This window comes from Anguilla anguilla, chromosome 18 (genome assembly GCF_013347855.1).
Source record: "Anguilla anguilla isolate fAngAng1 chromosome 18, fAngAng1.pri, whole genome shotgun sequence".
Classification (NCBI taxonomy): Eukaryota; Metazoa; Chordata; class Actinopteri; order Anguilliformes; family Anguillidae; genus Anguilla; species Anguilla anguilla.
Genome location: NC_049218.1, coordinates 9,694,004 through 9,716,276, shown reverse-complemented (window position 1 = coordinate 9,716,276; position 22,273 = coordinate 9,694,004). Strand labels below are relative to the sequence as shown.

At 48.2% G+C, this 22,273-nt stretch overlaps 1 protein-coding gene across 3 annotated transcripts in view; it reads right to left on the bottom strand.

Annotated features, from left to right (window-relative positions):
• The window catches only part of btaf1 (BTAF1 RNA polymerase II, B-TFIID transcription factor-associated), a 26,342-nt gene extending 5,637 nt beyond the window's left edge, over positions 1-20,705 (bottom strand). For 2 of the 3 annotated variants that reach the window (XM_035400409.1, XM_035400410.1), the window contains exons 1-29: positions 20,288-20,704; positions 17,854-17,977; positions 17,476-17,590; positions 16,826-16,969; positions 15,565-15,773; positions 14,787-14,920; positions 14,281-14,410; positions 13,946-14,014; positions 13,535-13,624; positions 13,109-13,204; positions 12,668-12,844; positions 12,235-12,375; positions 11,898-12,022; positions 11,554-11,674; positions 11,117-11,224; positions 10,740-10,889; positions 10,260-10,402; positions 8,809-8,983; positions 7,852-8,055; positions 6,549-6,969; positions 6,097-6,281; positions 5,627-5,780; positions 4,818-4,927; positions 3,994-4,195; positions 3,429-3,577; positions 1,972-2,124; positions 737-858; positions 203-370; positions 1-51 (exon numbers count right to left, since the gene is read on the bottom strand). The exon at positions 1-51 is cut by the window's left edge and continues 27 nt beyond it. In XM_035400409.1, the coding sequence (XP_035256300.1) occupies positions 1-51; positions 203-370; positions 737-858; positions 1,972-2,124; positions 3,429-3,577; positions 3,994-4,195; positions 4,818-4,927; positions 5,627-5,780; positions 6,097-6,281; positions 6,549-6,969; positions 7,852-8,055; positions 8,809-8,983; positions 10,260-10,402; positions 10,740-10,889; positions 11,117-11,224; positions 11,554-11,674; positions 11,898-12,022; positions 12,235-12,375; positions 12,668-12,844; positions 13,109-13,204; positions 13,535-13,624; positions 13,946-14,014; positions 14,281-14,410; positions 14,787-14,920; positions 15,565-15,773; positions 16,826-16,969; positions 17,476-17,590; positions 17,854-17,977; positions 20,288-20,301 (4,184 nt within the window). In that variant the 5' untranslated portion in view covers positions 20,302-20,704. Of the gene's footprint in view, positions 52-202; positions 371-736; positions 859-1,971; positions 2,125-3,428; positions 3,578-3,993; positions 4,196-4,817; positions 4,928-5,626; positions 5,781-6,096; positions 6,282-6,548; positions 6,970-7,851; positions 8,056-8,808; positions 8,984-10,259; positions 10,403-10,739; positions 10,890-11,116; positions 11,225-11,553; positions 11,675-11,897; positions 12,023-12,234; positions 12,376-12,667; positions 12,845-13,108; positions 13,205-13,534; positions 13,625-13,945; positions 14,015-14,280; positions 14,411-14,786; positions 14,921-15,564; positions 15,774-16,825; positions 16,970-17,475; positions 17,591-17,853; positions 17,978-20,287 lie in introns of all 3 variants that reach the window. The other variant, XM_035400411.1, reaches the window with a different exon arrangement.
• Between the last annotated feature and the right edge of the window lie 1,568 nt (positions 20,706-22,273).

Below are 22,273 nucleotides of genomic sequence, written 5' to 3'. Positions count from 1 at the left end.
ACATCATATGATGCGACCACAAGGTTGTGCTTCTTCACCTGGTGTTGTAATCTGAAATAAAAGCAGTCATTATGCTCCAATACTGCAAAGGAAATGAATCTCAATCGCAATAGCAACTCTACTATGAGTAACGAGATATGCCATTCTTAGCCCGTAGAGTACGCCCAGGGTCAAAGGTCAGCGTCTGAGGGCCGCTTCTCACCTTGCTCGCTCCGTTGGAGGGCCGGTGTAGTGAAGCGGGTTGAGGAACTCCTTGGCGCAGAACTTCCCCACCTCGTCCACCCAGTGGCCCGTGAGCGTAGGGGGACACACCACCAGGGAGGGCAGAAACCCACAGTCGGCTGCCTTCGTCTTCGCATACTCCTGCGCCCTGTGGGTAGGAGCCGCCTCCCTCATCATCATCATCATCATCGTCATCAGCGCTTTACTTTACTTACTCCCCTTTAACTAGGACTCAATAAAACATGCATCTGTTCAGCACACAGACTCACCGGCGGAGACCGTAACACCAGCGCTCTGTTAGACCGTTCTACCTCTGGTAGCACCAGTCCTCATTTCACATAGGGTATATGAGGACAGAGTGGAAAGTGGGTTATGGGGACCGTGCAGCGTTTGGCTTGTGGGGACAGTGTAGAGTGGTCTGTGGGGACAGTGTGGCGTGTGACTTGTGGCTTGTGAGGACAGTGTGGTTTGTGGGGACAGTGTGGTGTTTGGTGGGGGGGGGAAGTTGAGGTACCTGAGGTAGTGGTCCCCTGCCAGAATGCAGATGGACTGCAGGGTTTTCCCTAGCCCCATGTCATCACACAGGATCCCGTGAAGCTTGTACTTATTCAGGAAAGACAGCCAGTTCACTCCATCCTGCGGAAACACACACACACACACACACACACACACGTTCACAGAGGGTTTGAATTACAGATCCTCTTAGCTGTCACTTTCTGGTCAGGAAAAGGTCAGATTTTTTTTAAAATCCCATAAAAATCATATTCAGGGCTGGTGCACTATGAACAGTTGCACTTGCTTCATTTCCAGATGAGCTCCAGATTTCCATAATTTAAGGTCAAAAGTCTGTCAGACACTGTAAAAAAAACATAGCCTATATATAGACACAGAAACAGCATATTGGAAGAACATTTCTTCAGAATACCATTTCCCCATTGTGAAATTACACACAACAGTGACTAAGCACCTTGCAGAGAATAACCTTTCAACTGATTCACACAAGTCTGATTGACAGCCCATTGCAGCTCCACCCATTACAGCACTCCTGCATGCAGTCAGTATTTCTTCAGAAATTGCTGATGTCATCCTCCTCTCTCTGGCTCTAGTCCTCCTCCTCGGCTCTAATGATAAACAGCTCACTGGCGCATCGTCTGTTCTCTGCACCGGCTGCTTTTTAGGAGATTAATTTCCGCCCCTCTCTCAGAGAGATGGGACGACGTGGGGGGGCTGGCAGGAGCCGCAGGATAGCTCAGCCCATTTAAATCTCTACGTTCCTTCAGTCTGAAAGCAGCATGCTCTCGTGCTATTGCCCGCCTACACGCGCATATAAAGTGGTGGCCATTTGTAAATTTGGCAGGAGGGCACCTGAGAAACAGAGCTAGAAAGCTGGAGTGTAGAGAGGGTGATGGAGGAGGAGGGGGGAGGACAATCACTCACACAGCACTGGGGATCAATGTAACGGATGGAGACACACACGCGCTCGCACACTCACACACGCGCTCGCTCTCGCTCACACACGCTCGCCTACTCACACACACGCTCTCGCTCGCTCACACGCGTGCTCTCACACTCACACGCACCCGCTCGCTTTTTCTCACACACACACACACTCACACACGCGCTCGCTCTCACTCACTCACACACACGCTCGCTCGCTCACACACACGCACTCGCTTGCTCACACACACGCACTCGCACCCGCTCGCTTTTTCTCACACACACACACACACGCGGTCGCTACTCACTCACCTGCTGGTACTTCCTGAGTTCAGCTTTAATGGGCACAGGGATCTTGTAGTTCTCCAGCTTGCGTCCGTCCAAAAGCTGCTCCAGGAAGTGCCTCTCCCTCGCCTTCTGCCTGATCAGATCGTCTGACATGTTGGGTGGGTCTGGTATCCCCGCCTAGACAGCCACAACCACACAGTAATCAGTTACACATCCACAGAGACAAGTACATCGCATTTATTGACTGTGTACCGCCTGTTAAATTCCTGTTAAAATTACCAATACATTTAACAGGTCTTACCCAGAGTAACTCACAGAAGAGCACATTATAGAGGTTCAGCCAAACATCAGGGCCAATGCAAAACAAACACAAACATGGCAATATATGCTATGCTATATGTGGAAGCTGAATGACATCACCGATGGACACGCCAATGCCCAACTGCTGAGTAAATGCAGAGACACTGCCATCAACTGGACAACCGACAGTATAACACCACCTGAGGAGAGGAGTCTCTTCCCAGCTCAGTGTCTCTGGCTTGGATGCACAACTAGCAGGGTGAAGGCAGAAATCACAGGAGGAGCACGACTGTGCGCACTCAACCTAACCTGCTTATGTAAATATACTGCAGGAGCTTTACAGCGTGCATTTATACAATGCAAACTGGGTAAGAACAGAAACGATTTAAACAAATGAAATTAAATGGACCAAAGCAGTTGTAATAATGTAATTTAGTGATATGAAATACAATTTAGCAATGCAGATTAAATAATTGTAATGTAACAAAATTATCTAATGATGCACCGCAATAATTTAGTCATGTAATTCAGTAATATGTAGTGATGTTGTACAGTGATACATAGTGATGTAGCAACATGTAGGAATATGGATGAAGTAGTGTATGTAGTGTAGTAATATGCATGATGTAGTGTAGTCATATGGATGATGCAGTGTATGCAGTGTAGTAATATGGATGATGTAGTGTAGTCATATGGCTGGTGCAGTGTATGTAGTATAGTCATATGGCTGATGCAGTGTATGTAGTGTAGTAATATGGATGATGCAGTGTATGTAGTGTAGTAATATGCATGATGTAGTGTAGTCATATGGATGATGCAGTGTATGCAGTGTAGTAATATGGATGATGTAGTGTAGTCATATGGCTGGTGCAGTGTATGTAGTATAGTCATATGGCTGATGCAGTGTATGTAGTGTAGTAATATGGATGATGCAGTGTATGCAGTGTAGTAATATGGATGATGTAGTGTAGTCATATGGATGATGCAGTGTAGTAATATGGATGATGTAGTGTAGTCATATGGCTGGTGCAGTGTATGTAGTATAGTCATATGGCTGATGCAGTGTATGTAGTGTAGTAATGCAGTATGTAGTGTAGTAATATGGAGGATGCAGTGTATGTAGTGTAGTCATATGGCTGATGCAGTGCACTAATACGTAGCGTAGTAGCATGCAGTAATACCTCCAGCGGTAAGAGGCGTATGAGCGTGGCGAAGCACTGCGTGGCCATGAAGCGCACGCTGTCACTCTGGTCACTCATGCGGCCCAGCACCGGCACCACCAGCAGCACGATGTAGGGCACGATGTCCACGTCCAGCTGCTCCATCACGCCTGAGGCTCGGTCAAGGAGCACACGCGTGTATACACACGTATACAAACGCACGTGTATGCACATGTACACACATACACGTGTGTGTGTGTGTGTAGATTACGGTTTTTTTCCACATGCACACGTACGTACACACACACACACACACACACACACACAAATCCAAAAGACTGAACAAAATATTGCATTTTCTTTCACTTTGTGCACATTTCGCACTTTTCAAGTCTAAACAAGCAGATTTTAGCCATCTATTTTTGATGAGCCTTGTTGAAAAAATGACTGCAGGCCTTTTCTTGTCAATTTTTCCCCCCTTCTGTAAAACTAGAGTAGCTCTTGCCCTGGGCAACATTCCTATGCATGCTCTTGGACTTCAATACCCAGAATCCCCATGGGCCCACATGGTCCACAGTAAGGATACAGGCCATGGCCTCAATGGCGCCCTCCTGCTTGGTGCTGTCATCAATCGCCCCGAGCCAGGGCAGCACTCGCTCCAGGAAGACGTTCATGGTTTCCATGGTAGCGATCTTGCTGAGCACTCCTACGTTGCGAGCTGCCATGTGACGCACGGCCGTGTAGGGGTGCTGCAGGCCGGTGCACAGGTGAGGGAGGTGCTCCAGGAGCTGGGGGGGGGGGGGGGGGGGGGGGAGATAACATCTTAGGCCCAGGCATTCATGCATTTATCCGTGAGACTACTTACACAAACATACAAACGAGTGTGTGTGCGGTTTGCCATGACAGTGAACCAGAGAACAGCAGCGCTGAAGAACTGCACTTTGAACTTTACATTTAGAACACCATAAAAAGCACACTGCCTCTGTAATGGTGGATGTAATGGTCTACTACAGTCCTGAACGGTTCAAAACAGTGATCTTCTGGTTACCGCACCTCAATGCACCTCAAATACAAACTGTTAAGTTTAAAGACAATGCTTACACTTTAATGATATTTGAGATCTCTGCCAAGGTACATAATTTTAATTATTTGTATCTGTGCAAGACCACTGAGCGCAAGACAGGGGAAATGCTCATGTAACCAGAGGACTTTGTCAAACACGTATCTATATAAACAGAGCAGCTGCCCTACAGCTATACACACAGAAACAAAGTGTGGACCCATTTAAACTTGTGTTAATGTGTTACCATTTCTCCGAAATACACCCATTTCCCTGCACTGCCGGACATGGGCCTTTTCTGAAAACTTCTTAAATGGGAAGGAGGGTGCAGACCCGCCCCCCCCTCTTACCAGCGGGACGAGCTCAGGCGACATGGCCCCAGCAGTCACCTCCAGCACCTGCAGAGAGCTGACCAGCTCCTGGGCAGCAGAGTCGCCCTTTTCCAGATGCAGCCTGTAGTCTGTCACAACACAGAGAGCACGGTTCACCTCAATACACACAGGGTTAGAGCTCTGAACACATGGACTAATCACACACAGGGTTAGAGCTGTAAACTCATTGACTAATCACACACAGGGTTAGAGCTCTAAACTCATGGACTAATCACACACAGGGTTAGATCCTTAAACTCACGGACTAATCACACACAGGGTTAGATCCTAAAATGCACTGACTAATCACACACAGGGTTAGATCCTTAAATTCACTGACTAATCACACACAGGGTTAGATCCTAAAATGCACTGACTAATCACACACAGGGTTAGATCCTTAAACTCACTGACTAATCACACACAGGGTTAGACCCCCAATCATAAATACTAATCACACACAGGGTTAGAGCTCTAAACGCATGTACTAATCACACACAGGGTTAGATCTCAACTCGTGGACTAATCGCACAGGGCTACATCTCTTCACAGAGAAAGGGTCTGTTAGATCCCTACACTTAGACTAATCACACGTATGATTAATTTCCAGCTATACGGGACTCATCTCATCAGACACAAGGTTAAAGCAAACACACAGAAACAGGAATGGATGACACAAATAGACTTCACTCCCTTCAGTCAGAGTAAAAACACAGATCTGGTTTAATACAAGGAACAAATCGGCACTGGCATCCGTGCCCTTTGAAGGACGGGCAGCAGGGGCGTACCGAAACCGTGCCCGTCCACGACGGCCTTCAGCAGTCCCACCATGGAGTCCCAGAGGTAGGGCAGCACCACCGTCAGCTCGGGACCAAAGTGCCTGGCGACCGTCATCAGGCAGAACTCCGCCCCTCTTCTCTGAATGAGGCAGGGTTTCTTACTCTGAGAAACACAATCAGTCATCATCACAATCAATCATCATCATCACCATCACCCTCATCATCCACCGAGCTCCATCAGGTTCACATGAAGGGCTTAGGTAGACAGGGTTGACATTCCAGATTTATAGCAAAAACCACAAAGCCAAAGTGCAGCTTTCACAGAAGCCTCTTTTTCCCCGTGATTTATTTCACGTGTTTAGTCAGCTCAGATGCGTTTCTCACGCTGAGGTTGAGAGAATTCGGCCGCTACCGCACGTCACGGTTCTTTATCATGCGACACCTGCAAGTGTCGCCCCCCCACCGCCCTTCGAGCTCACCTCGTCCATATCCGCGGCGACCATGCTGCCGGGGGGCAGCTCAGCCGTGGGCGTTTTCGAGGCCTTTGGAGTGGGGCCCCTCTTGCTGGTGATGGCGAAGGCCGCCCTCTGGTGGCGGTACAGGGTGATGATCCCTTTGGTCTTATTGACGACGTGGTTCATGCCGTCTTTTTCGGGGATTCCCGCTGAACCATGAAGGGCATAAGAAAGCACACCGTAAAGAGCGGTTCATGGGTTTCAGTCCATTCTCTGCCAAACATCCAATCAGTGCCCACCCTTAAAGAACACTGATCTGTAAGTCACAGAATCTTTCATCTAGAATCGTGCCATTTTGCCTGAGTGACTCCTGATGACCAGTAACACACATTATGTACTGTGGAAATCCAGTGTCATTAAACCAAACAAGCCATGGTAAGATGTGTTTTTAAGTTCTTCCGTCCCTGGACCCTCACCTTTGGCGGTGTCGTGTGCGGGCGGCACGGGGCAGGCGGCGGAGGGGGTGAGCAGGGGGTCGACGCAGACGGAGGCGCAGAGGTTCTTGATGATTTTGGGGTTGGGGCAGGGCGAGCGGGCCGCGCACTGCTGCAGCAGCTTGGCGGTGAAGGCGGCGGCGTAGCCCTGCACCAGCGTGTTCTCCTCCCTCTTCAGCGCCTCCATCAGCGGCCGGATCACCGGGTTCAGCTTGTCGGGCAGCGCCTGCAGGTTGACCACGGCGCAGGCGGCGAACATGTGCACCCGCTGGTGCAGGAGCTGCCACTCCTGGCCCGTCTCCGCCACCGTGGCCAGCACCTGCTGCCGCTTGCTGTCCAGCGGCTGCCAGTGCCGGGACTTCGTGGTCAGGCCCGCGGTGGACTCCGAGAACACCGTGGTCACCTGGGCAACGAGGCGCGCACAAAACGACAAAATATGAAATAGTTTGAAAACTTTGAAGTCTTGTTCTTAAAAAAATATCAAAAATTGAAATGAATGTCATTTGCCACATTAATTTCCAGCTAATGAAAATGGTGACTCGACATTTAAGGTCATCGACCTCAAAGCACATACGTCTGAACTGGACCGAGGACATGGAAAATCATACATAAGCAAAACGGAGAACTGAAAATCACCTTTGACCCCAAGAAACCAGGATCTGATGACTCACTATGGTGCGATATGACTGTACACCCAGGGACACCGGAGCAGCAAATATTACCACCGCAAACAATCCTGCCATTCATCACTTTGAATCAGCAATCATAAAGCTGCCTGTAGCACAATGGAAACGGCTGCAGGCCGACAGGCACTTCTCACCGTCGCATTCTCTCCTTTCTCCGGTGTGTTCGGAACGAACACAAGCGCTACATGAGCCCACTGTTAAATAAACTCCACCATTATGGCTCTGCATCAGATAACGCAGAGGCACTTTCACGCAGGAAAGTCAAACGCTGTCCCCTCTTATCTCCTGTTTGTTTATCGCCCCCGTGCCACAGCGTCCGGCTCCCGGTGAACGGCACAGTCACCTCCACCTGGCTCTGAATGCCTTCTCAGGGGGCGGAGACCGGGTGTGTGTGTGTGTGTGTGAGCGTAAGTGTGTTTGTGTGTGTGCGCTTTTGCATGAGTGTGCGCAAGACTGCGCATATGTGTGTATGCAAGACTGTGTTTGCGTGACTGTGTGCTCGTATGCGTGACTGCACGTGTGTGTACGCGAGCGTACAGTATCTGAGTGAGTGTGTGCGCGCACGCGCGCGTGTGTGTGTGCCGTCCGTGCCAGCTCACCAGCTCGTTGGCCTGGTCGATGGTGAACACGCTGCAGGAGACGCGTTCCCCCACGTCGATCTGGGCGTCGGCCAGCAGGGCCAGCAGCTGCTTGCACTCGTTCTGCATGCGGGTGAAGGGGATGGCGATCTCGTCGTAGTACAGGTGCTCCGACAGGATGGCCAGCAGGCGGGGCTGGACCGCGGCCGACACCACGCTGCACTCCTGGGGGGGCGGAGATGGGGGGGACGGAGATGGGGGGGGACATGGCTCAAACGCACAGCCCACAGAGCCAAGCTTCCTTAGGCAACTTCCGTCTCCAGCGCTCCCTCTCCCAGAATAAGAGGTGGGAGAATCAGAGGTTCTCCATAGCAACCAGATGGCCAGCCCCTACGCTCCTTCTGTCCAATTCCTTACTCTGAGGTTCCAATTGGTAATTCTGCAGCTATATTGAGGTTTATGAATATTCACAAAGAGCTTTACCACACGGAGGATAATTTGTCATCTAAGGGTCCTTGGTTACACCACTTCCTGAATATTCCTAAAAGAGCTCAAATCAACATGTACTCTGATCTAGGGTGCAGTAGATGTGCATAGACTCTGGCACCAGGGTGTACTAGGTTCACATGGTCAGTACTGCTTATAGACTCTGGTACCAGGTTGTAGTGGGTTCACAAGGTCAGTACTGCTTATAGACTGTGGTACACCAGGTTGTAATGGCTTCACATGGTTAGTATTGCTTATAGACTCTGGTACCAGGTTGTAATGGGTTCACATGGTTAGTATTGCTTATAGACTCTGGTACCAGGTTGTAATGGGTTCACATGGTTAGTACTGCTTATAGACTCTGGTAGCTGGTTGTAATAGGTTCACATGTTTAGTATTGCCCTTAGATTCTGGCACCAGGTTGTAAAGGGTTCACATGTTTAGTATTGCTCATAGACTCTGGTACCAGGTTGTAACGGGTTCATAGCCCACCTCCTGCAGTGCGGACCATTCACACAAGACCAGCGCCACAGCAATGCGCTGCAGGGCCGACTTGGAGTTGAGGTGGAAGAGCAGGAGCTGGGCCAGCGACTCGGCGGGGCGGATCTCCTGGGCGCTGGAGTTCAGGCGGGCATCGCAGATACAGCGGCACAGCGCCCCCAGGAGCCTGCGGGAAACATTACAGCGTTTCCACACAGACAGCACAGCTGCAGACACAGGGCTTTACTCCACTTCACTGACCTCACAGACTCAGCTACAACATTCACATCTTCAGGGTTGAGTTCTCTCAGTCCCCACAGACACAACTACAACGTACACATCTCTCAGTCTGCACTCCCCAGACCCCAAAGTGAAAGAATCCCCAAAAATAGTGCAATCTTCATCAAAGAACAGGAAGGCTGATCACACATACAAGCATCCTCTTGGATGCAGACAGAGACACAAATACTACATATCAGATGTGTCTAATCTGATCAGTAAAGGGTTGGTGCGGGTGCAGGTTTATGTTTCAGCTCAGTAATGCGACACCCGATTCAACTAATTAACTAAAAACCGGCGCCCACACCGCCCATTTTTTGATAAGACTGGACGCCCCCTGCTACAGACCATATGACCTCAAAACATTCGTGCCACTGTAAAACAATCCACATACAAACAATGCAAATGCGCATTTACTCACGTTAAATACTGCCAAACAAGGACGTGCTTCAGCATTGGTTAAATGAGACGCTCACTGAGAAAGCCTCCAGAGTTCAGAGTGATCTCCGAGGCCGAGCTCAAATTCACAGGCATTCTTTACCTTTTCTATAGCAATTGCCCACATTCAAACCCTGGTCGTTTTTCCACTCGGAACGCTAGCTGATGTCATATCCTTTGTAGGGAACGAACACAAAACGAACGGAGAAACCTGCAGGCGGTGGCATGACCCCACCGCCCAGCTCTCCTCCTCCGTTCAGATTACACTTTTTAAATCCCCTTCCTGTTACTCGGGTCTTTAAAATGCTTTTTTCCTTTCAGGACTCACAGGCGTCGATAACGCCAAGGCTGAGCCACAGATGGTGCGCGTGCGTCACGGGGCATTCTGTCGATCGGAGGCTCACGCCAACGAAATGAAAAGGCTCGAGCGAGTTGAGCGAGGGCCAGATTTCGTGAGCGCTCTGCGTTTCAGGCGAGAGTAACGGCACTTCGGGGCACGGGGTCAGGTGGCAGCAGGACAAGGACACCCGTGGGCGAGTCATAAATCCAGAGCCCGTCCTTCGCTTGCGTTGGAGAGAGGCGCCTACCGCGCACGCAAGCATTGTGGCGAATGACATCACAGGCTGCGAAACTGGCCCTTTCATCGGGTTGAGAAGCGGCCTGTTTCATCAGCGCATTCAGCAAAGGTGTCCCTTTATGCAGGCGGTGCAAAAGCGAAAATCGAGAAGAGGAAGAGCGACACTTACTTTGCGGCCATGAGGCGCGCCCGCATCACCACGTAGTCCCGCGTGGCGTGGTCGTCGGTCACGGTCTCCGCCCCGGCGATGTACTCCTGGACCGTCTCCTTCACCGGGTTGGGCCCCTGGCGAGGCTTGGCGCCCGCCTTCTCCTGTTAACCAATAGCACGGTCAGAACGGGCGAGAGACACACCTCCCCAGTGCCACTCCTCCTCCCACCCCTCAGCCATGTCCCCACAGACCGGCCCCCATGTGGTACTCATGCAGGCTGGAAGACTTCACTTTGCATAGCTTTAACTTACCTAGTTTGGCAGTGTACACAAACACGCGCACACACGTACAAGCACTTACACACACGTACACACATGCACACACGCACACACGCACACAGGTACACAGGTATACAGGTACACACACACACACACAAGCACAGTTGCTCTAATTAGTTCATTAACTGCAGTTGCGTTTGTAGCTCTGCTTTAGCCTCACCTTGGAGCGCACCTTCACCTCCAGCAGCATGTTGAGGTCGATGGGGATGTGGGAGGGCTGCATCATCAGGCAGAGCCACGCCCCCATCCAGGGGCAGCTGGCTGCCACCACGTACTGCTGCGGGGCTCGGCCAATCAGCTCCATCCAGACCTGGGGAGGGGAGGACCAGGGCACGGTCACACACCGGTGTGTGTACACACGAGAGAGCGTCCATGCATGTGGGTGTGTGTGTGAGTTGGCAGTTGGGAACATTCCTTTGGGTGTGTGTGTGTGAACTCTTGCATGCAGCCATGCAGTGCATCGCAGTGACGCATGTGTGCAGGTGCATGCATGCATGTACATCACTGTGCAGTTGCGGTTGGGGGGGCACATTATACCTTCTGAATGAGGTCCAGGATCCCCTGGTTACTCTCCAGGATGCAGGACTGGAAAATGTGCCTCAACATGTCCTGCAGGATGGGGGTGAGCCAAACTGCACAGCTCTGCTGCAATCACACACACACACACACACACACATATTAATTCACAAATAGACTGTTGTGATGGAGCATGCCAGCCCAAGCCACAGATTCAGCAGAGCATTTACAAAAAGTGTTAAAAACAACATCAGCTGCAAAAACCACACATTTTATTCAGCAGTGTCCCGCTTTCATCACATTAACATGCATCAATCCTGGAGTAGCAGGCTAGCAAACCTGACTGGATTTCTATGCCTTTTATCCTTCAGATGTTGGGTAAATCTGGGCCCTGGCGTGAAACCGAGCTGTGTCCCAACAGCAGCAAGACCTGAACTGGCAGCCCCCCCGGCGCTCACCTGGTCGGCTTTGGACAGGAGGGTGAAGAGGGTCTCCAGCGCCGCCCGCCGCACCGAAGAGATGGTGTGCCGGAGGAAGGGCCAGACCCGCGGGACCAGAACCGTGAGCGACTGCTGAATGCTGGGAAAACAGAACCCGGACAGAGACCACACGGGCCTTTATCAAGTGCCTGTCACATGGGAAGCCCCATCTGTTACCAGCCTTTGAGTCATAACAGAGCAGGACAGCCACTAAAACCAAAATCTGTGCCATCGTTTCTGATAAGGGTGCCCCCTTCTGGGGACCTCGAGGCACAGGTATCCCACCCACGCATCACCACTGGGGGGCGCTGAGAGCAAGGTACCTGCACTGTCGGACCTGGGGGTAGGTCAGCAGGGACGACAGAAGGGTCATGATGCTGTTGGTGGAGGCGGTGAGGTCGTCCAGCTCCAGAAGGGCGTCCCACAGCGTGTTCACGATGAAGGGAACCTAAACACACAAGCACACACACATGCTAACAGCGCTACAAAGCTAACCAGGAGAGCCCCCTGCCTGCACATATGAAAAAATCTGGAGAATCTCCAGGGAAACCGGTTCTACTGTGAATGGCGGCCCCAGTGCATGGCACGCGCTCGGGTCCGGCACGTTTAAAATGAGCCGAGCAGACAGGGGTGGGGGTGGGGGGGGGGGGGGGGGCTGACCTGAGCGGGCTGCAGCTCCACGAGCCCCTCCACCACGGGGATGAGGGCGGCGGCCGCCACGGCTCTGACATCATCGTCCAGGTCCTGCAGCCCCTCGGTGATGGCGGGCAGCACCCTGGGGAGCAGCGCCGCGATGAGGTCCTGCCGAAAGGGGGCGGGGAAAAAAGACAAACATCTCAGGCATCCGCGCTAAAATTCCAAATACATACCAGACGCGCACACACAGGCACGCACACACACGCGCACACACGCACACACACAGGCACGCACGCCAATGGAATGGAATGGAATGCAAACATTCAATAGTTATTATATGGCAGTACTGCCAGTCCACAGACATAGGAGACAAAATCTCTACTGTAAATTAAAAACAGCCAAAAATAGCACGGTGAGAAAGCGGTTACAGGAAGTGAGGAGGAGGGGAGGAGTTTACCTGTCGGACCGCCAGGACGTATTTGATACCCAACAGGCCTCCGTGCCGGACCTCCCACTGATCTTCTGTCAGCAGCTTCAGCAGGATGTCCACAGTCATGGCAACCCCGCTGTCCGTCATGTGCCGGAGGGCCACGCCCAGTGTCTGGGCGCAGGTCTCCCGGACAGGCGCCACCACCTGGAGGGAAGGATGAACTGCATGGTGACAGTGCCAGAGCAACACTCATTCCCCTCCTCACCACATAAGCACATTCCAAAACACTTTGCAATCTTGAAGCTGGATCTATATTCTCCAAGCCCCACCCACCACAGCACACAGTAGTGATGCATGTATCCAGGAATAAAAGCTGACTTCTCCGACAGTCCCAATTCAAACATTTAATTTGCACTCCCCACCCACCACGCCCTGCAGCCTGAACAAAAAAAAAAAACTAAATCTCACCTCGTCAGACACAAAGTCTCCAAATCTGTCCAGCGCGAAGACGCAGAGTAGCCGTATGACCAGATCTTCAAGCCATTCCTGATGCTGCCGTTCCATCTTGACAAAAGGTCAAAGTTGTGTTAAACTCAGAAAATGACTGGCACTCTGCTGAAGCTGGTTTTGGGCCCTGTACTCTGTAGAGCTAGTCTCGCTCAGGGAACAGAAAGCCCTGAAGAATAATAGAGACCAAGTCCCTGCCAATGCTTTATCTCAATTACTGCGATAATCACAACAGTCAATTTTATACAATAGTATACAAGCCTTTGCCAAATGCAGTGGTCACTGGTTGTCAATATCCAGAGTCTAAGACACCTTTTAGGTTTTAAAAAAATAATAATTTTTTTTTAAACACAGAGAACAGTGTTGTTGGAGAATTTCAGGACAAACCTCCTCCAGCGTACATCCGACCAGCTTCCCACCGCCGGTGCCGTGACCTTTTAGGATTTCCCGGAGGCCTGTCCCAGCACCGTGACGAATCTACAGGAGAAACCCCACTCCAGTCATAAACTGCGGGATGAGTTCTCATTTTTGAATTTTTTTGTTTTCATACTAATACACTTGAATTTGAATGGAAATGAATAAACAAATTGATGATTAAAAAAACAGGACATGGTAGAAGAGCACAAAACAGTACATGCTGCTCTTCTTTCATTTTGTCATTCAGCATCAAAATTAATTCAGAATATTTATGCGATTTAAGATTTAATATGAATAAACTATGATTCACACCGCCTTCACTAATCTCACAGAAAAGCCTCTAAAATGGCACTTCTTAATGTCGCTCTTATAAATCCTCACCTCCCAGGACGGATTGAAAAGGTCATTACAGAGCTCATCACAGAAGCTCTCCAGGGGCCACTCCTGGGTCTGCACAGCAAGGACAAGCACATTATTATTATTATTTTAAATACAGACATTTCACCATTATCGACCGAAAACTGAGAAAATACAGCCATTTCCAAATATCCCTATAACACACGCTCATCTAATATGATATATACTTGCAAACAGACCTGTTGAAAACCTGCAAACTTCACATTAGATTTTAAAAAACTGAATTTTCTATTTAAGTAATTCTGCACACTTTTGTGCCACAGAAGCCCAAGGGGTTTTTCCCCCCACCCTCCACGTACCTCCTCGAACAGGCCGGTGTTGTCCGGGACGTTATCGATTAAGACTTTGTGCTCGACCGCGGGCTGGTCGATGACGACGTTCGTCGTTTTCCTGCGTTTCTCCTCCGGCTCCCCTTCAAAGCTGTCATTACTGAAGCAGGGCCGACGTCACGTCGGTCATGTGATCAGGACATTCCTACATTAACTGCAGTCTTCCTACAATTTGCGCTGAAGTTTCTATGGTCAATGTACATAATTATCTATATTTCCCTCTGCAGTTACAAAGGACAACATACAAAATTATGAAAATACTCCACTTTGGAATAAAGTAGACCATTTCAGAAATGTTAAAACAGGATATTTCACAAACTGTCTGTTGACATTGTTCATCATATAATCTCACAATCCAGGACATGCTGCACCTACAATTTTGAAATACAACCAACAAAACATGCCTAGCACATGGTGATTTCCTATTCAGACGATGATAAAATATTGTACAGTCTAAAAATGTCCATTAATGATACCTTTTCTCATTGGGGTCCATGTCTCTTGATCGTTGTTTGGCCACCAGTTTTGCCATCCTCTTGGCCTTGTTCTTCTGTCGATTGCTCATGCCTGGTCGGAACTCTGAGTCTATCAGTTCAGCCGCCTGCATGGTCTGCAAAACAATCCCCACATTAAATTGCAACCCTGAAATGACCGGCTTTCTCAACGCATAGGATGTCCTGAGCTCTGCAACAGCAATAGTCATGCAGCTCAGAGCATTACTCCCACCAAATTCTTCCATGATGATTACATAAGAGCAAAATCATGTATAATATAAGCTTCAGTGCTACAAATCAAAAATGTACCCTTCTAAGAACAAATGAGGAGGACAGGAACATGAGGTCCCCCCCCCCCCCATACAATGCCTACAGGCTGAAGACCGTCCTTAACCAATGAAACCTTACCCAATACAAGGCAGCCCCACCCATCCCCGAGAGCCTGATAAGGGCTGTGGCTGATAAAGAACCTAACATCTGTGTTCTGTATCAGGACCTACAGGCTGTTAGAAAAACCAGCCTCATCACCAGACAGATGGGTGCGTACCCTTGAGGTTAAAGGACAACACCTCAGACACTCAGCGAATCGTGTTAATAACAACAGACCAAGTGACTCAGCCACTCCACTGCAGCGCTACTCTATCTTCAGGAGAACGAAACCCTGGCCCTGGCCAGCCGCAGTGCCTGAAGGGTCTACGGGAGGGAAGCGGGGGTCTCCTAAATGACAAACGAACGGGACGGGGAGGACGGGCAGACTCACCGTGTGGTTTCGGGAGCTGGGACAGGCCACAGGCCGCCCTCCCTGGGCCTTGAGCCCCGCGGGGCCGCAGACGGCGGGGTTGTAGTCCAGGTCCTCGTCGTTGAAGAGCTCCTCCGTGTCCATGCCGATGGCCGCGCCCATGTCCAGGCCCAGCTTCTTCTGCAGCAGCCTCCTCTGACGGGCTAAACGCTCCTTAGGGTCCACCTCACCTGGGGGGGGGGGGGGGGCAGGACAGGTTAGACACTCTGGGATCGGGGGGGGGGGGGGGGGGTTAGCCACACTGAAAGACTGGGAGGAACCACAGGAGAGATGGTGCAGCACTCAGGGAAGCCCGCAACCACACAGAGCTCAAAGCTCTGCTCAGAATGTTAATCATCTTACAGATTACATGATTTACAAGGAGTTTTATACAAAGTCTACAAACTGATACATTCTAATTATATTACTGAGTATGGTCAGGATGGCATCAGTTAATAGTGAAAGGATTAGGAACATGACAGGTTGCTGGGCAGTTAAGTAAATGAAGGACTCGACATAGCCTATGTTAAAATGTCAGGTTGTTGTAAAAGAAATAAGTCTTCTTCTGTGGTCAGCTGCATCACCACTCACAAACTCAGTAAGGCCAATAGGGAGGAAGATATGACAAATAAAGAGCCCGGGAACAAAAGCCACTTCAGTGAGCAATGGAAAGAATGAGGAGGGGAGCAAAAGACAGCAGAAGGAAGGGCTTTGCCGCAGAACTGCAAAAGCAATCCAATTCGCACAAGAGAATGAGGTAGCAAGCGGGTGCAGTTTATGTGAGGAAGATGGCTGATAACTTCTGTATCTTTTTTGACTGGGCCTGGGTGTGAAGGAATGAGGAACATCTCCAACCACAGTCTATCACCTCTTTTACCCGACATCAGAGCTGAGTGCAGAGTTAAACATTACAACGTATGCATTTAATCATACAACAGTTCTTGCTCCTTTCCATATTAATTTCGCGAGCAATAGTGAAGGGTCAATGTGTGCCAGTGCTTATGATGTGATGCTTGGTACAAACATCAGTGAGTGCTGGACAGACATTTAAAAGCACAATCACTCATCAGAGTGAGTATACAAGGGGAGATAGAAGTTGGCTTTTTATGTCACCTTAGCCTATCTGGCTTCTCTGACAGCCCGGCGCCAAGCAACGTTCTTCTGGTCCGATGGATATAAACATGCAAACCTTCCAAACATCTTCCAACATATAACGCAACGATGACATGGAGGAGAGCCTTGCCTGCTTTGTCATCCTGGACCTCGAACTCGGCACCCGCCGACCCCAGGAGGGACGCTCCGTGCTTGAGCAGTCGGGAGATGTCGAACCTGCTGAAGCTCAGGCGGTCGGGCAGGGACTCCTCCAGGGAGCAGTCGGAGCAGGACTCTGGAACGAGAGGGAAAACGGAGTCCTCGCCATCATCGTCCCTCACCACCCTGCCCACAGAACACCCCCGGGCTCCCAGACAGCAAACTGCCCGCCGTGCTACTTGGCCCGGCGACCAGACAAAGCCCACACAACAAATGTTCAAATTCCACACGCCCACCCGCTGCCCCAACAAATAATCCTGAAGCACAGAGATTCTCTGCATACAGACCTAACTAATCTCGTAGAGAGAGCTCACTCATGTAGACGTGGAAGATGCCGGATGCAACGGCAGGGGCACCTCTGGCCAGTGCTTCTCCCTTAAGCTTAATCACTTGCACACACACAGAGGCAGTGATGGTGAACTTAGGCTAAAAATACAGTTATTGGCCATTTTGCTAAGTTCTGCCATTCCAATTATAAAAGAGGAATGTTTCCACAAAAAAACATCTGAAGACCTTCAAATGTTTCCTAGCATTAAGAAAAAAAAAGCCCCTGAAGGAGAGCATTATAAGATGGAATCTCACCATCTTTTGGTTTGGGGGCGGGGTTCCACTCCGGAACATTCTTCACGATGGCCTCCACAGCCTGCCCAGCTGCAATGCGCGTGTCCCAATTTGGGCTCCTGAGGTACGTCAGAACCTTAAATAAACAAGAACAAGAAATAAAACAAGCTTTTAATGCGATGTGCGGTGCAAATGTGTGAGAAGCACAAGAGGAAAGTCACGACTTTCGTTCTATTTATAAGCAAGAACACAAAGAGGAACCGTAGCTTCTGTGTTACATATTAACTCTGTGATCCCGGAGGGCACAAAATAATGGCCGAATTTAAATGCCTGTGACCTTTCTGGCCCCAGTCTTTGATTTTCCAGCGCCAGACAACGTGGAGTCGGTGTGCTGCTCACCTTAGTTATCAGGTTGTTGAGCTCGTGGGGGTGCAGCTTCACCACGTCACCCAGCTGCTGGGCGGCGGCCTTCCGTGTCACTGGAGTCGTACCCGTGTCCAGTAGGATAAACAGACGGTCGAGCCTAATGAAAGAGGAGAAGAGAGAAAAGGAACAAGGATTGAAAGAACAGCAGGGGATACCAAGAGAAGGTGAAGACATAGAAAAATTCAAGGCTAACAACAATATTATCAGGCAAAACCAGCCTCATCATTGAAAATAAAATGGAGACATTAACCTAGCTTACATTTTGAGGAAAACATAATTGCCTTGGTTTTTACAACAGAGTACAAGCAACCAGTCATTTGCAGTGAAGAATTAAAGAGCAGATTAAATGCTTTAGGTGGTGAAATCAGTTCTTGAACACTGACAGCAGACTCCTATAAACCACCAAAGAGGTGGCGAGGTGAGGCTCCGTTGCCCCCGATTTGCATATTTCCAAAGCACGGCCTCCTGGATCATTGGAGGCCAATGGAATAACTGCACAAGAGGGACAAGCCCCTTAACCTGGGTCAAAAAAAATGAGCTAAATTCTGTTGTGCGCACTTTTAAACCAGCTCAGCATTACCAGCTTAACTTAGTTGCTCCAGCTTTATCTTAAAAAAGACAACACAGCAGACTTGAGGAAAATCTGCATGTGCAAATCTGGTATGAGCAGAGATACACTGAAGTACTGGATATTCATATTGAGGGAAAGGAAATTAATAAAATGGCATGAAAATCTGTCAGGGAGAGGCTACCTGTGATGCACACCTGTTCAGCTCAAAGATTTGCATCCCTCTCACAATCCCAACCCGATTTTTCTTTTTGAGAATAATATTAATATAATCCCATTGGTAAAGACCTTCCCGAAATGACACAAAACCCGTTTTAGAAAAATGCATGGGTTATATAACTGTAGCATGCACCAATATATTTTCGTTTCTACAGTGGAAAAAAAACGCAACTTTTACGCGCATTAGCATTCCAGATTACAGTTTACAACACCGACACTGCCAAAACATTCTGAGAGGAGGAAAGTGCCAAGAGGAAAATGCATGCTCCAATGCAAGCAAGGGAATCTGGCAAGGCAAGATGACATTACACTGCCAAAAGCGGCTAACAACAACACAAACACTCTTGGCAACATGTAATCTCAACCTCACACGGTTCTATAATGTTTACCTAGCCACTAATAGAGGTCACGGTGAGTTAGACAGCAACTGGGTACCTCAAATAATTTGTTAAAGCCTAATGCCGCAGAAGGATGCATTACCATAAATACGATCATTATTGAGGATCAGAGCAGTACTTGTGATTTAACACCGTTCACGTTGTTACATATTCGCCACACTCTATATTTTTTAATCCAATGGAAAAATCAATGACAGTCACTGGTACACCAAAAACTGCAATGGCATCGATGTTTTTACAACGTCACCCAAGACACACAAACACACACACGCACGCACGCACGCACACACACAATGCGAGCACACACGAGGTGAACGAGTTTATCATGTTAACTTGCAGAACTATAAATAGAAAAGATTGCGGCTAATAGGGGACTAACGCTCAATTTCCACTTATTAGTAAGAAACAATAGGAATATTCCCCCACTCTTCATCCGGTCCCTCGATCTACTAGCTAGTTATCTTGGCAGTGACAGTCCTAGCTACGTTTGCGACCTACAGTATGCATGACAGAACACGCCGCTGGCTAGGAAGTGCCTAGCCCAGCAAGCAACATCTAGCCCACGCTGGCTTGCTGGAAAGTCACAGTAGCGTTAGCTAATCGCAGAGCAGAATCTCTGGAGAAAATTAGACAAGAGTGTAATCTAATTAGCCAGCTAACGTTCGCTAAATAGACAGATGCTTAGCAGACAGCTAACCCACATGCAAACAGACCAGGCTACTCCGGACAACTAACGTTACCTACCCAGCCAACTAACGATACCTCCAACCATGATTTAGCCGAATGCCTCTATAACTAGTCAAAATCAATCAATCCGGTTAGATAACTATGATCCAGTTAGCTAGATAAATAAATAACTAAAGTACATACGTAGTGACCCAATTAGCAAGTAAGCTATACATTTAAACCGTATCTAATAAACCAAACGTGTAGATAGCAGGACGTTGAACTTAGCATCACAAGCTGGGTATAGCTTCGGTCACCATCAACCACTGACCCGTTTATTTGCTATACAGCATACGTAGCAAGAATGAGATAAATATGCACAATAAAATTAGATTTAGCGAGCTACTTGGGTCTTACCAGCTATCCAACTTGCTAGCCTAGCTAGCAAGGCGAGAACCACGGCCTGGCTTGTGACACATGAGCATTCTATTGTTGTTAGCTGGCAAACCAGTTGGCTTTTATTCGCCTTCTAAAAAACAGAGAAAACTAATCCCACCTTGATACGGCCATGCTGATCAACTAAAAGCGTCGCTGTGATCTCTCCCGATCCGTGCACCAGCAGAAAGACAACATGAATTCCCCTTAAATTTTGATACGATTATAATCTCAAAAGATCCGGTGGCTGGACAGGCCCAGATCTGTCGCGCACCATCCGAATCCTGGCAGTCGTTGGGCGCTCCTAATTCATAGCTTCAAAATAGCTCCCCCTTTATTCTTGAACAACTTGCTTCACACAGCAACGATCTAGATTACACTTATATCGCTTCAGACCCTAGATTATCCTTCAGAACTGCTACCGCGCATGTACTTCAACCTAATCAGATATAAAGAGTAATTTTGTTGTTCACAACAGAGAAGCCAGGAGGCTGGTTTTATATGAGGAGCCATCTTGCATTTATTCCTTCCTCCATGGTAGCCGCAGCCTGATTGGTTACATGGGCTACAGACGACCAATCAAAAATCATGTTTTAAGGGGAAGCAAGTAGCTGGGAGAAATTCTGTGCAGGAAATGGTAATCTTTTCGCAGACAGAATGAAACCCGCCCCTATTTATGTCAATCATACAGACCACGCCTCCTATTATTAAGAAGCAACGAGTGGCATACAAGTGAGGTTTTTGGATAGAAACCCCTGTAGACAAGTTAGTGCTCTCACTAATGAAATAACAAGGTTTTATTTTAATCGCCGCCAGAATGTCAGTGGCTTATAGCGAAGCTTTCCAAATACTGGCTTAATTATTCTGTGGACCGAAATAATTGACATCAGATATATTTAAATAACCAGACACTACGTACGTTTGCATCGGGTTTAATTTATGTATATTAAAGATGTACCACATTACAATGAATTATGGGGAGAAATGTATTTAATTCGAGGGAATTTGAACTATCAACTATTGATTTTTAACTATCATGTTAACAGAATTTTCCCATACGGAATAAAACCCATCCAATGGAGAATGTTGGCTTGGCCAAGTAATTGTACACATTCTGTGTTTTGCATAGACCAAATGTGCTGTGAAGACTGCATTGTGTCGGTCCTCTGCGCAGTTTGAAAACTGGCTGAACATTTTGAGGAAGAGAAAAATGCACTCTTCTCCTTTTTGCTGCTGTGCTTAAATGTCCAGAATAACTGCAGTCACACTTTTAAACTCCAGAATATCCTCATGCACTTATCATGATGAATTTGGTGAACCTGATTACGAAGCTGACCTGAAGATTTGATTTAAACTGACACCAAATGTCCATTTCTGAGCTTCCACCCATAGCACTCACAAAATGCAGACAAAATTAGCGGAGGTTTCAGATGTTTGTTCCATATGGATTGAGTGTTTAGATTAGAGAGAGATTCGATCTTTGAGCACAAACCACCATTTGCTATATTGCTTTAGCAAAATAAGTCAATTTCAAGACCTCTCATTGCCAGCACAGAATGTAAGGTGATGGATGGAAACAAAATCCACTTTGATGGACTTTGTATCCAAGGCAATGTAAACTGACTTTAACCAATTCCAACACATTATTTTGTTTTCTATTATTCTTAGAATGACTGTAGTTAAAGCAAGCTTTTAAAACATGTCCAATCCATGAACAGCAATAACAACTACAACAACAATAATAATTATAATTGTAGTAATTATTATTAGTAGTAGTAGTAGTAGTAGTAGCAGCAGCAGCAGCAGCAGCAGAAGCAGTAGTAGTAGTCGTATTAGCAAATTTCAAGAACATAGAAAACCCACATTTGTGTCCAAAAAATAACATGTAATGCAACTCTGTGCCTACAATAACATTTGCAGTAATCATGAAACCATCCATATAGTGACAAATACAGCATACAACACTATCCTTACAAGAACACAATAACATGCATTCTTGTCCCAACAATAGCAGTTGAACATGTGGGAAAAGAATAGAGGTTACAGTGTAGGGACAGACTGTATTTGCATTTTCTTTGCAGTGTTTATTCATTGAAAACTACAACCC